This window comes from Molothrus aeneus, chromosome 12, assembly GCF_037042795.1.
Source record: "Molothrus aeneus isolate 106 chromosome 12, BPBGC_Maene_1.0, whole genome shotgun sequence".
Lineage (NCBI taxonomy): Eukaryota > Metazoa > Chordata > Aves > Passeriformes > Icteridae > Molothrus > Molothrus aeneus.
The window spans coordinates 20,967,917-20,985,785 of NC_089657.1; the positions used below are offsets into that span (position 1 = coordinate 20,967,917).

The following is a 17,869-nucleotide window of genomic DNA, read 5'->3' on the forward strand; positions in this document are numbered from 1 at the left end:
AAGCAACCCGAGCCTGACACAGTTCACAGTGTGCCTGCACCCCTCCAACTCTGAGCCAGTTATGCAGTGTGGAAAGGTTCAAGGAACTTGTTAGTGCAGGTTCAGGTTACAGCCCAGGGGGAATCCCTGAGGGAGCCTAGACCTGCTCATTCTGCTGGAAATCCACTGGATACAGCCTGGGGAACACATCCCACTGGTGCCAGCACAGGCTTGATGGCTACAAAGCAATGGGGCAGCAACCTAATGTATGATTCTATAGCCAAGGGCAGGCAAACCACAGCAGAGGTGATGGTCAGGATTACAGAGCAAAGCTCCAGAGCACCCCAAAGAGCTCTCCTGATTTTCGTGAATAAACCCAGCCTAGCATTACAGTTACTCTTTACAGAGCTCAGGGCAGTTTTACAAGATCACGCACAGCAACGCAAATAAACACTGATATATTTAGTTGGCCACCTCACTATAAAATCATGTTCTATTTTGGTTGCTTCCAGGTTTTATACACCACCACACTCTAAAGATGGGCTCTAACAGCCAGCAGAGCTATCCTGCCCTAGTGCATAGCTCATCCCCCTGGTTTCTCTGCTTGCTTAGGCCCAGAACAGCAAACACAAATAAAATAAATAAAAGTATGTCTTTTTTGTCTGCTTTCAAACTGTTCTGTAATTGCTTCAGATATGAGAAGCAAAGCTGTACACACCACCAGTGTTTTCCCAGTGTTTCTTTCACTTACACTGAACACACTTCTTAAGCTTATAAGAACGGAATGTTTTATGTCTATGTTTTCTACCTTATGTTTCAACATTCAAATACGGTTCAAAGCTTTTAATCTGTGGATGAAAACTTCCATGGCCCTGTGACATGAAGGTCACAGGAAGAATACCTCAGCCTTTTATTCAGCCACATGCTACAAAGGTTACACTAGAGATGCACATTGCCTTCTATGTTGTGTTAAATAATATACAAGATCGCTAGAATGGCTAGAGTGGGAACAGACCTTAAAGCCCACCTTGTTCCATGCCCCACTGTGGCAGGATGACCTGTGCTGGGGCCTCACCACTCTCACAAGGAAGAATTTCTTCCCGATATTCCATAATTGCCCTCAGGAAGCAATTCCCCTTGTCCTGCCACTCCAGGCCCTTGTCCAAAGTCCACCTGCAGCTCTCTTGGAGTCCCTTTAGGTACTGGAAAGGGCTCCAATTCTCCCTGAAGCCTTGTCTTCTCCAGGCTAAAGAGTCCTCCCAGAGTGTCTCCACAGCATAAGTGTTCCAGCCCTCAGAACACCTTCAGAGCCTTCTCTGGACTTACTCCTGCAGATCCATGCCCTGTGCTGAGGACCCACAGCTGGGTGCAGGTAACCATGCTTCTTGTGGAAAGGTTTAACACGAAGGTCAATCTAGTGGGCTGGAATAGAGTTTCCTCTCTGAGTGATGGGGATGAGAAATTGCAGCCTCAATCCACTAACAAGCAACTCTAGCACTGTCCACCAAAAATTAGCATTTAACCTAGCAGATGGATCCAGTACTTGTCCATATCCACTAATTTTTCCAGGGCATTTCTTAAACTTTTGAAAAATCTCCACTGAGACTGCTGCCCAACTCCCTGCATCCTCAGCTGACAGAATCACGTATGGAGACTTCCACTGAGAAATTAGCAGTGCCTACCCTGAAAACTACATAGACTACTACTAGGATCAGCACATTCAGCCCCATTACCATGGTGTATATTACACTGTTTTCATACCAAACCTCATCCTACTGCTCATCAGCACGTTTGAATGCTCACTGAGGCCTAAGGCACCACACAATCTATGGACCTCTGCTTTCAATAGTGACCTCATGACATGCTGAGGCTAATCCAAGCAAAGAGGGTCAGCATCAATCTGCACAACAGTAACCTGCTTAATGAACACCTGAGTGCCATTACAGCCTCTGAAGGCACCAGCTATAGCACCCCAGCAGAGCTCTGGTTGCCAAGCACAGCTCCAGGTTCTGGTCTTATTCATTTACTGTGTTTTTTAACCTTACAATCCTTCCTGACAGCACAGCTTGAGCTCAGCACACTTGATTTTGCATGAGGGCTACTGCCCAAGAGACACGGCTTTCCTCTTGGCAGGGCCGGTGCCGGCTGAGTACATCCGTGATGGGAACAGCAGGTCACCTGGGGCTGGGCTTAAAGGAACAAACCTTGGGATCCAACCAGGAGCTCTGCCAGCTTGTGCAAGCGTGCCTTTTGCCACTGAGCAGAAAGAGCAGATGGTTTCACTACACACATGTATTTATTGGGATACTGAAATAACCTGGTTCAGGGCTTGACAAGCAGAGCAAGGGAGACCCTTGGTTTCCACCCCCTGTGAGGGAAGGGCAGCACGGTCAGCACGTGCCCTTGGCAGCCAAACACAATTAGGCACTGTGACCCAGCATCTCCTGTCCTCTGAGAGCAGAGATGAGGCCATGTACAGCAAAGGCATCACTTAGCAGACACTGATCACTGAAGAACCCCACCGACTGCTGCTTCTGTTGTTTCTTATTGGCTTTTAGACTTCAAACAAAAATAATGATTTAAAAGTCAAGAAGCCATCCATTTCATGATAGATCCATTATCTTGCCATCTATATATTTAGTAGTAATCCTGATGTGTCAGTTTATTATGCATTTTTCCCAGCTTCCCATAACCCTCATGTACAATATCCTTGCCAATTATTCAGGAACTATTATTATGTTGCCAGTGTTTGGTTTGTACAACAAAGATGACAAGATTTTAGATATTAATATTCATTACTTCTCTACATAAATCTTAAGGATCATTTACATTTCTTCAGAAACTGATTTATTGATTCTCTTAACATATCTTAATTCCTAGATTTTCTTTTAATTGTCTTCATTACTGCATTTCATAACATACTCATTTCTGAGAGCAGCAAAATAATTTAGACACTGGAGGAGAATGAGCATCACCAGTTCGTTATAGTGAATGAGCATCACCAGTTCGTTATAGCCTGGGTGCTCAAAAAAGTTAGAGAGGGCTAATCAGTGCTTCAGACACTGTTCTCTCCTTATGTCTTGCACAGGCTGCCCAAGCCTTGTAAGAGAGCCAACCAAAATAAAGGCATTCCTGCACCAGAGCCCTTTCACACCCCACACCTGCACAGCAGCCCAAATCCATCTTTACCGGCACTGCCAGCTTTGCAGCGAAGCAAGGAACTTTTGGGCGTATGTTCAAATTGGCTTCTGCTTTTTTAAGAGCTTGGTCAGTCCTAAGCTAGAAGTAGGTCAGTAGCTGAATGCATCCTGCAGCAAGATTTGCCAGAGCTCTTGTAACTAAACTAAGTCAGCAGCAGTGTGCTTACCCTCCAGAGGTAAACTCTGGAAAACAGGATAAATGGAGAGAAAATAGAGATTATACAGGCTTCCCCAGTAGCCTACAGAGAACATTCTAGGTTTATGAGATTAACCCGAAGCAGACCTCCAGCACACCTCCAGCACTCAGCCACTTCACCAAAAGACAGCTGTAGTACGCTTTTCAGGACAGAATTCTCATGAGGATACATGATGACTGCAAATAAAATCTAGTGGGCTGGAATAGAGTTTTAATCATTCTATTCACTGTTTTAATCCTGAAATGACCTCGCAACCAAAAATATCACCATGTTGTGTGAGTCTTAAGAAGTAAGAAGTTTGTGAGTAGGTGTGCTGAGGTATTATTCAAGCAGTAATACTAAATACTGTAATAGCAAATACTGATTCCCACTAAGTTAACTGGCAAAGATAAACAGCTTTACTAACATCAGTGGGAGATTACCATCTTCACTACACACGTACAAAAACATTCACAATCACAAATGGAAAGAGCAGAGGGAAGGGAATGAACATAAAGTTTACAACTGATAGTTATTTTTATCCTTTTACACATGAAGCCTGTGAATGATGATTTCATACATTCTGAATATCTCATTCTTTGATTTACCATAGTGACAGGAGACTCCCACATTTAAATACTTGTGCTGCTGTTGCCATGCACTGAATGCTTCAGCATTCCTGTAACCTTTATAAGCTGCTACTGCAAAGTTCAGTCATTTCCTTGTATGCATTCATTATAACAAAAACACTCTAGAACTAGGACTGAAATGACAGTAATTCCTGGAAACTGAAGACTTAAAAAGACAACTTTCAGATTAATGAGAAGATTAACATCCGTATCTCTGAACAAATCAAAGGATCTTTTGACAAGGCTGTTTGCAAAAGTCTAGTCTGTCCCCACCCAGGGCTACCTTTGGTTACATTACACCCTGATTTCTGTGGCGTTTTATTAAACTAGGTTTTTATATGCCAATACCTGAAGGACACATGATACTTGCAAATTTCCCTGAGGTACCTTCAGGGACACATTCGGGAAGCCAGGGCAAGTTAACCTGTGCACCTCTGATTTTTGAAAAAAGCAGGCAGATTTGTATGTGTGCAGAGAATAGAAGTTTGCTAAAATCCAGTTCTGCCATACAGAGAAATGACATCACAAGCTGACATCACTCACTGCAGGTCTGGCAGCAGCTTAAGCAGAGGTTCAAAACCAAGCTTCAGAGCTTGCTTAGAAATAGCAACAATTATAGCTCTTAAACTATGATTAGAAATAAAATTTCAAATTAGCAACATCTTTTTCTCTTATCCACAGCATCCAACAGGCATGAAATTCCTCTGGCTTCAGCTATCTTGACAGGATCTTAGCAACAATTTCCATTCACATCATGGTACAAGTGGCTCTGAAACCACAGCAAAGGGAAGAGGAATAAAGCATGGGTTCTGCAGTACGTACATTCTGGTGGAAGTCTGTTCTTTCTAAAAGCAAGCCTTTCAGTTTTCTTTCTGCTTTCTGCCAAACTAAACAGGACTCCGTAAACATACTGACGCACTGGCCTATACAGAAGAGCAGCAGGAGGCAAGTCTTTGTTGGCTTCATCTTCTATAGAAACAGCGATTTTGATTTCACCCTTTGGCATGAAAGAAAGCAGAGAAATATGACATGTTACAGTGAACAAGAAGCATTCAGGTATGCACAGCAACCCAATCCAACCCTAATACACATCAAGCTAGTCAAGACAAATGTGGATCTCAGGGAAGGATTAGCCCAGCCTGCTTCATTTCCTCCAGGTTCTGTTGCTTTCCTCTTTCCCTTCTCCATCACACACGTATTTGTCTTAGACATGTGAGGATTAACTAAATATTGCTCTTTTAATACAGGCACTTGGAAAAACAGCACACACGGAAATAGAGCAAAGTGCTTTTAGACAGCCAAAGCACATTTGAAGCTGATCTAGATTTCAGGCAGTTATCTTAAAAAATATTCATGCTGTCTAAAAACACCAGTCTGACTTTTTGCTGCAGGATTTGAAACACTACTGGGGACTCACTGTAAAAAACAATGCATGAGCACACGTGGACAAAAACCACCTACCTGGGAATTGCTACAATAAGGCTAGGTTTGAATTACTACAATAAGGCTAGGTTTCTACATGTATGTAAAAATTTAACATTTTATACCTTTTAAGAAAAAAAGCATGAAAGAACCTTCCAACATTTTCTCTCAAAACAGCAACACTGTTTTCTATAACTGCACATCCAAACAGGTTAAGATATTCTTGGAAAACAACTGACTGCACTGTCCCCAAAAATCAACCTTTATTTTTAACACTGACAAGAAAACACTCCATTGTGCTACTTTCTCTTAAAAAAAAAAAAAAAACAACCCTATTTAAACTATCCTAGTAATGAATTCTGAAGGTGACACCTTGAAGTGGTTACATTAGGATACTGTCAGGTTTAACTGGACAACATTATCTTAGATGTACGGTTATGTGTCAAAGGTCTCTCCCAATAACAGCAACATAACCTGGAACATGTGTCCATTTCTAAAGAATCCCCATAACTCCACCACAAGGTTCAAGAGTTCTGCACTAGAGTCACAGAGACTTCCTGCAGCTCCAGGCTGAGCCAGAGGGCCTGGAAAGAGCCAGCAGGAAAGGCCCTGGGGGTGCTGGTGGCAGTGGCTGAACAGGAGCCCAGGTGGGTAAGAAGGACCAGGGCACCTTGGGCTGTTCAGCACTGGTGTGGCAGCAGGGCCAGGGCAATGGCCATCCCCTGTGCTGGACATGCTGGGGTCAGTTTTGAGCCCCTCACAACATGAAAGAGCTTGAGGGGCTGGAATGTGTCCAGAGAAGGAAATGGAGCTGGGGAACGGGCTCAGCCTCGGGAGGGACCTTCTTGCTCTGCACAACTCCCTGACAGGAGAGTGGAGCCAGTGGTGGCCAGGCTCTGCTTCCAGGACAAAGGAAGTAGCTTCAGGTGGCAGCGGTGGAGTCCCCATCCATGTAGGGATTTAAAAGCCACGGAGATGCAGCACGTGGGGGCATGGTTCAGTGGTGGCCTTAGCAGTGCTGGGTTAACAGTTTATCTTGAAGATCAAGATAATCTTACTCAATGATCCTGAAGATCTTTTCTAACCTAAATGATTCCGTGATTAAACATCAAGTAGCATTTAAACATGCTAAGAATATTTGGCTATGCAAAGTGTGAAACAGAACTGGTATCAATGGTCATCACAGACTTTTTGATTCTTCTTCACTTGTCTTTGACAAAAAAGTGTAAGAACACGACAGCAACACGAGCTATGGTATAAACAAAGAAATGGGAAATAGGAAATCCAAACCTCAACCCTGATGCAGTAACTTTTAGTTTGACGGATTTCAGATCTGTCTGTGGTCCTTATTGTCCTGAAGAGGATTTTTAAGGTGAATAAAAGTTAACAGGCATGGGGACAGTGCCATTTTGCTAGCTGCTGATACAAAAGGGATTTCTTAGAGCTATTGTGTTTCTCTAGGGACCAACTAGCAGTAATGGAAGGGATCAGACTGGGAGAGAAAACAACCTCAGTACTTTTGAACACTGAAAATAGAGAAGACTTGGCACAGACACCGAAGCACATATGCAGGAATTTTTAGATGGAAATGGATTCCGCATAAACACACGCACACAGACATATACACCCATGCATAGAGATACATACAAATAACTGCAAACAGTTGGGAAAAAAGAATTAATTTTGTAAATAAACACTTCTAATTATAGCCATCTCATATTTACTGGAACAATATAACATATCAGTGCTTAGAAAATGGGGGAAACAGGTTCAAACAACTAAAAAGTGACCAGAAGTTAGAGCATTAAAAAGGATGTAAAAATCTGACACTCTAGCCAGAAATGCCAGGGCAATTATCTTCACAGAATCATTTTCTCACAGTACCTCATTTTAAAATGTCATACCTTGGTTAGGACATGAAAGATGTAGGGATACATTAACCCCTTCTTGTGCCTGTGCTCTGCCACTCGTAATACTTCAGGTGCTACCGGAGGTAATGGAGGGGTGGTAATATCCATGTGGTTTCTGGTGGGCATAGACAACAGGCATGGGATTTGTGGATTACTGGTTTGATTCCCTTTGACATCAGCTGCCTGACTTCCTGAAGAAGCACTAGAGGAACCTTCTGCCTGTAACAGAACATACAAAATTAAGTCCTTTGGATGTGTCCAGAAACATAACAGGAGATCAACCAAGAGAAACAGCAAACTTCCTCCCTCACCCCTAATGAAAATAGTACATCTTCACATCACACTGTCACAGTGTGCAGAATATATTATCCAAAGCTGGCTGCAAGGTTTTCAGGATACCTGCAGCCATTGTTTGCTAGTAGAACCAAATTACTAAGAAAGTAAACATTATGATAAAGCTTTTAACTTATTAACAGCAGCAAAAATTACTGTTTTCTAAAAATTTTAACTGCCTAATGCAGAAGTGGACTAATGGACTCCCAACTCCATGTGTTAACTGAGAGTCACATAGCCTGTAATTTATCTAGACTTCCATAAACATAGCCCTTCTTAGCTTGCAATTCCACTCAAAACAGCAGAAATTACATGGTTCAATTAAATAATATGTAAAATACATAGTGTCCAAACTCAAAACCTGGTAAATGCTGTTGGTTTTTTTGGCTGTTTGGGTTTTTTTTTAACATAAAAGCTCTTTGTCTGAGAAGACTGTAAGAGAAAATGCTGAAGTTTTCTGACTGGAAAACTAAAGTGGCATTCTATTCCAGTTCTGGAAATGCAGTTCATAAACTTATGGGAAAAATACGATGCATAAAAATACACTGCAAACCTTCCAACCTTTATGTTGATTTCTCACAGATACAACAAAAAAATTTGCAGTTCATTCCTGAAAATCCTGGTCTTCAAAACCAAAAGCTGGTTTTAGCTTAAGAGTTCATGTCAGCTTCATGCCTATCAATTATCATCGTGACAGTAAAAACTTTTGAGAGCAAATTTTCATCACTTGATGATACATCATGTATGAGTATTTTCATGATATCAGTAAAGAAGTTCACATGCTTCCTAAGACTTGAAAAGCAAGGCTGAAATGGAAATGGCCAAAGCATGAAATCCCACAGAACATGTAACATAAAAAATAGGCCCAAACAAACTCAGGTGGTTCTACTCAGACCCAGGAAAAATTCAAACCTAAATCAAACAATAAAAAACCCACACAACCTCCAAAAGTCTTCTACAGAAAAGTGTAGGTAGTAAAAACAGGCTCTAGCAAAACAGCAAAATATCAAAGGGCAACCTTCTTTTCAGATGATGTTTTAATCACACAGTCAAAGAGGATGTTACTGAAAGATTGTATTTTAGTTGGTAATATAGGCTTCATTTGAGTTACAAAAATGAAAATATATAGATGAATTGGTTAAAACCTGTAAACCAGAACATTTCCAAAACAATATGCTTAATAACAAATGCTTTTATATCACAGCTTCTTTAAATCTGTGTTATAGTATCAAATATATCTATGTCAAGTTAAAGAATTTTTCCCTGTCTTCTACTACCCCAACAAGTCTAAGTCAGCAATACTGAACCACGGGAAGTTTACAGAACTATCAATTGCTGGGGGCACACAGGGAAGAAAACAAAACCCTCACATGACAGCAATGCTTTCCCTGACTACAGTACCCAGGCTCTTTCTGCATCTGCTCCAGCAATATTCCAACACCTAAGCTGAGGAAACACCACAGTTAAAGGGTGATTCTTTTCTTTAGAAATATGCATCCAGCCAAATGAGAGGAGCTTATCTTTGTCATGTAGAATTCACACTGTGAGATAACTGTTTTTGACATTTAATTTTGACATTTAAGTCAAGTGAAAGGAGTGTCAACACTGCTGCTACCTGCCTGACCCATGCTGGATTTTCAGCACTTCAGAAAATCACATAGCTCACTCACTTGAAATCTTCATAGAATCACAAACTGGAAGGGACCTTTGAGACCATCTTGTTCCACCCCTGCCATGGCCAGGAACACCTTCCACTATCTCAGGTTGCTCTGGGTCCTGTCCACCCTGGCCTTGGACACTTCCAGGGATGGGGCAGCTTCTCTGGGCAACTTCTTAAGGAAGTACTACCTCTTCTCTCAATCATTAATGTTTCACCTCTCCAGGAAATGAGTTCATTTACAAAATGTACTCACAATCCTTCCTTTTGTGCTCAAAAGATACTTCTGCCTTCTCCAGCTACTGAGGGCTGACAAAGTGGTTTGATAATCAAAAACAAACAGGCAAGTAAAGCTCAGGAGCATTATTACATTAAACTGTATACATTTAAGTCAGCCTGTTCATACATCTCCTGGAAAGCTTAGTGAGTGCTCGTTCATCTCTGGCTCAGTGTAGGGACTGTCTCTGTGAAAGGATGCTTGGGGCTGGGAGACCCACAGGGCTGCACACAGGGCCCAGCCCAGCAGAGAAGAAAAGAATGTAATAGGTCAAATTAGCATTTGCATACAGTGACTAATCCCAGGCAGACACAGTTACAGGCATGGTCTGCAGAAATAATAACTCCTGATGGATGAAATCATCCACTTGATATTTTAAGCACAAAAGCCCAAGTTTACTGGAATTCCCATGCCAAAAGTACAGGGAAAATGTTCTGCTTGCTCACAGTGTAACTAACTCAAGATCAGGGTTTTTTGACAGAGTTAACATTTGGTGTACAGCTCTACCATTAAGACACAGATATTAAGTGCAAATGCTCTGAATGTTCTTTCCAAACACAGATCAAACTTGGAATAGAGATCATCATGTTCTTGATTTGAACATGGTTTGAAATCTCAAATTTAATAATGATAAATCTTTATCAAGGGCTATCTAGCCCATACTGAGTTAAACAGCAACACTAACTGGCCCCATGGAGCTACTTTACAAGTATTATGTGAAATTCCTACCATGCAGTTATAAAGGACTTCTAACTCCTCAGCTGAGTCCTAACGCACCTGCAGTGCCTGTGGCTGACACTGATGGTGTCAGAGCTATGCTCACTCCACTGTGGGTTACAGGATATGGACTCTGACTCCATGGACACTCAGACTGTCACACTCCTTCCTAAAATTCCAACATGCACTACTGGAAGCCCAGAAAGCAACATCTGAGGGTGAGATTGTTGGCTAAGGGCCAAACAAAGTTATTGATTTGTTCCTGGTTTGTATCTAGTATTTTCTGAACCATCGTATTTCATGTTTGTATTTATGTATATGCTACAATGTCCTTGGAAAACTTCCTCCTTTATTCCAAAGTTGTTGTTTTGTAACTAACAAAGCGTACAGGTTTGCACTAAATACTATGGATCAATATTGAAAATTCTCCTCCAAGTCTGCTGGAAAGTTTTAACACAAAGTAATAAAATGTGAATTTAAGGAAATACCTTTGTTTGGTCTCCCAGCTCTCCACGTGTTTGACCTTCTGACTGGGTTCCTGGCTTTTCCCAGCCTATTTTGTTCCCACTGACATGGCTGAAGGACAACAGAAAGAAAAACATCATGCTAAAATGCAGTTTGAGAGACAGTGAAATAAATCCTTGGCGTCTGTGACTGGAATTTTGGGCAAGATATTCTGATTTTAAGGGATGCTTTCTATTATAAATGTCCATTTGCAGGAGTCTTGGAAAAAATTCTGACATTCACATTACATTATGCTCAAATTTAAGATGTGTAAACAGTACAAGTTCAGTGAAGTTCTGTAGATTACAGCTTCTGAAATTTTAATGAATTCTACTGTGAAGCAGGAATATTTTTTATACAAAGTAAAGTAAAGGACTGGAAGGGTTTATGACATTTACCAAAACCTCACTCTCTCAATAAAACCTAAGAGCAGAAGAGGAAAAACACCCAACACTTTTTGGGTTTGGGTTCCTGCTTAAGGAACAAAGCAATGAGATTGAACAATGCACCTGTCCGCAGTCACAGTGACCCAAAACTATCTTTTTAAGGTCTATCATATCACTGATTTGCAGATATCTGCAGTGACGCTTGTGGGTTCCTTTCAGCTCAGGGTATTCAATGATTAATTCTATGATTCTTTCTTTCAGGATACAAGTAAACTATTTTAAAAGTAAATTCATTTTAACAGAAGCTGAGTAAGCAAATATCCTCATGAGAAACTTACTTCACTGCACCTCCATTGCCTTCATCATTGTCAGAGGACGAAGATGTAGAAGAGGCAGGAAAATAGGTTGAATCCACATGATTAGGGCTCCCACTCTGGGCTGGATTTATTGGAGAAGACCGTTCATACAATGGTGTGTGTTTTCCTTCGTGAGGAATGTTACTGTAATTGTTCTGCTCAGACAGACTTTTTCCACCTGTTTCCAAGGTGATGGCTGGCTCAGAGAGGCTGTATGGGTATGGACCCTGGCCTTGGGCCCCACCCTGACTGGACATCTGCTGGGCCTAAAATAAAGGGATCTCTCTTGAGTGAAGGCAGCTAAGGCTTTGCTTTTAAAACAAAATACATTCTTTAATCAAGTGGCCTTTTCCAAATGTACGCATTGAAACTCAGCCATCTTGAGCATCCACAAAAACGGTTCCACCAGAGGCTGTAGCATCACTTTAGTTTCAGATTTAAAATTCAGTCAGTGACTGCCCACACTGAAAAAGCTGGCTACACCTTTCCCACCTGGATTCCAGTTTGCTGAGCACAGCAGACCTCTCCCCAAGGAGCAGGGCAGAAGCTGTACTTACCACAGGTTTTGCTTGTAGTGAGGTCTGTGGAATGTTAAGCATCTGAGAAGGAACATATGGTGGCACTATCCCAGGCATACCAAACTGATTCGGTCTGGCTGCTGTATTGCACGGGAGGAGGGAAAAAGAGAAGGAAAAAAAAAATGAAAAAAACCCAAGCACTCATGAAAACACTCAGTATTTGACACAAATGTTACCTTGTTTGTCCCTCTGCTTCTATGGTTTATTTATTCCTGTTCTGTTAGCATTACTGTTTTCTCCTATGCCTTTAAGTCAGTTTTATTCATTTTTACCTTTCAACAGAAATACTTTGTAGCTTGTGAAGTGTATTTTATGTGTCTCACCTTCTTTCAGATCTTTGTATCTCATTGCTGCACATTCTTATTTTGTCTGGGAATCAAAGGTAGCTTACAAGAAAATAAACCCCAAGACATGTCATAATGGAGACACTGCCAACATCACACAGATATAGAATACTGGCATTTTGTCATTTGAATATCTGACCTAGAGTAGCCTCTTAACCCTTTGATACATGTCTTTGGAAGTAAATCAAGACACCCCAACACCTTCCAGAAGAGCAAGAAAAATCTGTGTCACTGTACTAGTATGGTAACTGAAGATCTTTAGAAAATTTCAGCTAAAATGACATTTTAGTGTTAAGACTAGGGCATGAGTAGGAAATCCTGTGATCACACATTTTAATTTTTAAGCCTTGAGAATAATCTGAAACACTGCAACAATGTGTAGCTGCAATTTGAGCAGGTTTGTTATTACACCAAAAAAATAAAAAACTATAAAGGAATTTCTAAAACATGTCAGCAAGGCCAGTGAGAAATAGTAAATATATTTTAATAACTAGAAATGGCAACTCATGAATGGGAGTGGACACCAGACTTCAGCTGTTCACAGCACCATTCCAAGAGTCCCAATGCCAGAATGGATGCTGCAATAGCCAAGAAGAAAAGTAACCCAGGTTGTTCTCTTCTGGAACAAGAACACAACATATTCTATGAAAACCTTCTTCTGAAACCTCATCTTCGCAGGTCAATGGGAATTGCCAGAAGATATAAACATTTTTGTAAGATGCTGCCACCGATACCATTTCTGATTTAGGGTTACCCCAGGTTTTAGTTAAAACAAAAGGCATGGTTGCTGTCATTACTCACCTAGGTAATGTGGTGGATGAAATGGCATAGGTTTATTAGTTGCCGAGTAATAAGCAACTGCTCTCTTAAACCGAGTAACTTTGTCATCTGTTCTAGACTAAAAAACAAAAAAAAAAAAAAAAAAATCTGTCACAAGCACATTCAGGTTTGTCACCTGCAGGTCAGCACAGGGCTTTACAGTAGATAATGTACCATATCTCAGAATTAATGCCTACGGACCCTCCAGGGCGCAGCACTGCTCCAGTACAAGAAATGTTGTATCAACCCATGTAAGGGTAAAGTTTAAACATTCAGTCTTCATGTACAGCTGATTCTCAAAGGCAGTGCACACAGCTAGGCTAAAAACCCCTCTGGTTACCAAGAATTTAAAGCACTGAGGGTAAATGCAGTATTTTCACCCTCAGAAAGCACGGAACATGAAATTAGGACAGTTGAGCCACTGCAAATATCAAGAGATTCCTATTATCAACTGATCAAATCACTATTTTATCAAGTGCAATTCTTCAACACAAATGTACAGCAAAATTGATTAAAAAAAAGAAAACAAGACAACATTTGGCTTTATACTTTACCTGCGAATGCTGAAAAACATCTTTTGCTATGGCATCCAAATCAGTGGTGTCCTGAATGTTGCGGACGTAGTCGGCTACAGCTTTGATCACTACGTCACACGGCGGTAAAACTAACTGGTGAGCACGTACCTGTGAGCAAACATGGCACGTGAGCAGGGAACGGGGCACACAGCTGAACCCCCTCTACTGACAGCACCTGCAACAAATTCCCTGTGCCCACATGTACTAGCTACTTCTGGGCCTTCCACTTTGTTTTTAAAATTTCACCTTAAACAGGGACTCACACAATTACAACTCACCTCTATGTAAACCTGCTGGTTAAGTATCAGCTCCAACAACAAATGTCAACAATGCTGATTCGTTTACTGCTTTCTAGTTGCACATTTCCTCCAGTACAAAATGCTTCATCTAATTCATCATACACTATAATCTTCACCATACATTCACATACATATGCCAGGAAATATTTTAACACAGTTTATTTTCTGAGTGTAAAGTGATAGTAGAATTGATGAAAAAGACCCATTGGAAACCCTGGACTTCCACCTCAGCATTCAATTGGTTACTCCAGAAAATAAATTATGTCTTGGCTTATGATTATGGGAATGGCTGCTCCTATGTGCCCTGCATAATCCTCTGTGGGGAACAGAAGCTTCAGGCCAAGGAACCATCCTGGACCTCTGCAGAATTCCAGGCAGGGAGCAGTGCTGCAGCTGGATCTGAAGAACTCCTCAACTATCAGCAGCTTCTGCTCCCACCCCAAGTGTTGCACAGGCTCACACAGACAGGAAAGAGGTCTCCAAACACGTGTCCTACATTCTAGAGGAAGTCTGAGCAATTTCTAAAAGTTCTGGCTGGAAGCTCTGCACATTCTGAAGCACTCTTCTCAGGCCTATAGGAGCCGCTAAGTTTTTGCTTTTAACATCTCTCAATCTGTTTGCAAAATTCAGTGATTCAGAACCCAAGAGGTGACTATTACCATTTAACAGTTCTATTTTTAAGATTAAAAAAAAATATTTAAAAAATCTTTATGAGTCTTTACTGCATTGTACACAGAGAGATCACACTTTACTAGAAAACAGTGCAATTCAGACTTGTCAGAAACATTTATGCAAAATTCTGACTAATACTTTGTTAGTTTTATCTTTGCAAATTTAAAACCCATATCACAACTCCTTTTCATTTTATATGGGGTCTAACATATGTGATTATTTTCTTCCCTGCCCTTATCTGATCTACTTATGATGTGATTTCTTACACTGCTCTCTTCATATTTAGACCATGGAATTCTTGCCAGATACCCATTTTTATTAATTTCCTTCTCCTAATGTCTACTCTTTACAAATGTCAGGATACACATTCTATATCTGGCCATTCTCTACCAGAAATGAGCTCTATATTTTAGAAGCCTAAATTAAACCAAGAAACAGAATGGTTAAGGGACCCTGGTCCATCCAGTTTCACCCCTACCATTGGCATGGACACCTTCCACTATCCCAGGCTGCTCCAAGACCCATCCAACCTGGCCTTGGACACTTCCAGAGATCCAGGGGCAGCCACAGCTGCTCTGGGCACCCAGTGCCAGGGCCTGCCCACCCTCACAGGGAAGAATTTCTTTCTAATAACAAACCTAAACCTGCTCTCCCCTTCAGATTAAGACCATTCCCCCATGTTCTATCAGTCCATGCCCTTGTGAAAAGTGGACAGTTAAGAACAGTTTTGTTTAGTGTAGTCAGTGGCAGGGTAATTATTTCTATCTCAGATACTAAAATCTAAGTTTACACTAGTGAATATAGACAACAATACTAAATATAGATCACACTCACATGTAAGTTTAGAGTCACAAATATTGGTGATGAACTTTTGCCCACATTTTGCCAGAAGGAGGAATAGATTTTCTTCTCCCTGGTAATCCAAGTCAGCTGCTGAACACCTCCCATTTTCCTCCTATGTGTAACAATTACCCATCTCTGAAACAGCTGAATCATTCAATGGCTGTGTCATGCTGGATGTGCTCTCTGCAGAGCCCTTGCAGAAAGCCTGCGCTGCTCCCTGAGTGTTCCTGCAATCTCTGCTTGGAAATACAGCGGATGACAGAAGTAAGCAATCTCCCGTTAATTTATGTGTTCTCCATGATGGCAATCTTGAATAAACCATATAAAGCTGGCATCCCAAGAAGACATCACATCACTTTGGCACTAACAGCCAGCTAAAGGCTGGAAGTTTGAAGCCCAAGTGAGGCCTATCAAGGGCTCACTTGGCATACTGCTCCCACTGAGCTGCCTGTAAACAGCCTCAAGATCTCACTAGAGCATACTCTTAAATCCTGAAGTGAGACGTTCTGGAAGTATGTTTTATAGACCTAGAGACATCTCACATATTTGGACTTTCTTCTATTGCAAAGACACCCAGTGCAGATGTGCGATCATCCTCAAAACTAAGAATATCATGACCAATGCTATACAAAATTCTGAAATGAAAATTGTGAAATAAAAAGTACTTTCCTGATAGTAAAGAATAAAATATCATTCTATTAATTTCAGAACTTTCCAGAAATCTAAAATGTAGATCTTCTACTGAAACATAACGAATGTTTCTAATCCTGTGTGCATTAAAATACAAGCTAAGTCTTACTGCATGTTAGGGCTAGGAGAAATTCAGACTTGCAGCAGAAGTTACAGAGCATGTGTTGGTGGTTCAAACTTACTTTCAGCGTCACACAAAGCATTTTAGAGCAAAAGCAGCAGCATGTTTTACCAATTTCTTATTAGGAGTTACTTTTGTCCCTTATCCTCTAGAGAAACATTTCAGACAAGCAACAACACAGAAAATCAATTTTGGAAGGCAAACATGGGGATTGGTGCCATACTTGCAGGCAATCAGGTTGGAGAGCTTACACCTGAGAGGAGGCCAGTTTCTTTGCTAGTTGTAAAAGGACTCCTTCAGTTTGTGACAGAGCACTGACAAAAATCACAGGTCACTTATCTGTGCACTCTGAAAAGACTAAGTGGAGAAAGGCAATGAATTCTATAGGGGTATTTGTCAAAATGAGTAGCATTACAAACATAGAAAGAGCAAGATAAAAATGTCTTGTGTTTGACAAAATAAACTTGCAAAAATGCTTTTTTGGAAGAGAACAGACTCACATAAGCACAACTCCATGGGATGATCAGGATAGTGTAGAAGTACCTAAGCTACACTTGGGAAAAGCTCCCCAGCTCTGGGAACACCTCAGCTGCCCACTGTCTTCAGGAAGCAAAGCCTGCAGAGACTAATCAACACCCCATTTACTACTGTGCCTGCTGGAAACAGATAATTGGTTCAGTTTCATTTTCAAAATATTAAAAAAGAGACCTTGAACATTCGGTTGCTGTGAGGGAACACACAGGGAACATCTTTTTTCCACTGGTGAGTGAAAAGGCTGAAGATATGAAGAGGAACATGAATTATGTCAGAATGCAAAGGAGAGAGCAGAACCACAAGCCAAAGATGCGACACACACAGACTTCATGAGACCCGTGGACAGCCCAGCACACTCCGAACCTGAGGGCTGGGCTGCCATCCAGAACTCCCTGACAAGCTGTAGGGATGAGCCAACAGGAACCTAGGGAAATTCTATAGCTATAGAAGTGAAGCCTTGCACCTGGGCAGGAATAACCCCTGGCTACTCCACAGGCTGCAGGTGTGCCAAAAGGGACCTGCAGCTGGAAGATGCAGCAGACTGAAGAGGAGCCAGGGGCACCCTGGGCTGTGCAGCAGGAGCACAGCCAGCAGAGCCAGGGATCCCACTCCTCAGTGCACAGCACATGCACTCCAGAGCACTGCACTCTGTCTGGGGCTCCAGCCCTGTGTCAGAACAGTTGAGCTGGTTGCAGGCCACCCAGGCTGTCAGAGAGGAGCAATTGCTCTGGAGAAGGCTGAGGGAATGGGGCTTATCCAGCACGGCAAAAACAAAGCTTTGTAAATACAGCCTTCCACTACCCACAGAAAGGTAACTGAGCACAGAGAGCCAAGCTCTTCACAGCAGT

General features: G+C 41.6%; 1 protein-coding gene across 2 annotated transcripts in view; it reads right to left on the reverse strand.

The window, feature by feature from the left end:
• The window catches only part of FAM120A (family with sequence similarity 120 member A), a 48,028-nt gene that overhangs the window by 15,503 nt on the left and 14,656 nt on the right, over positions 1–17,869 (reverse strand). For both annotated transcript variants that reach the window (XM_066558404.1, XM_066558403.1), the window contains exons 4-10: positions 13,842–13,970; positions 13,270–13,366; positions 12,104–12,204; positions 11,529–11,812; positions 10,789–10,876; positions 7,311–7,535; positions 4,807–4,981 (exon numbers count right to left, since the gene is read on the reverse strand). In XM_066558404.1, coding sequence (XP_066414501.1) covers positions 4,807–4,981; positions 7,311–7,535; positions 10,789–10,876; positions 11,529–11,812; positions 12,104–12,204; positions 13,270–13,366; positions 13,842–13,970 — 1,099 coding nt within the window. The remainder of the gene's footprint in view (positions 1–4,806; positions 4,982–7,310; positions 7,536–10,788; positions 10,877–11,528; positions 11,813–12,103; positions 12,205–13,269; positions 13,367–13,841; positions 13,971–17,869) is intronic.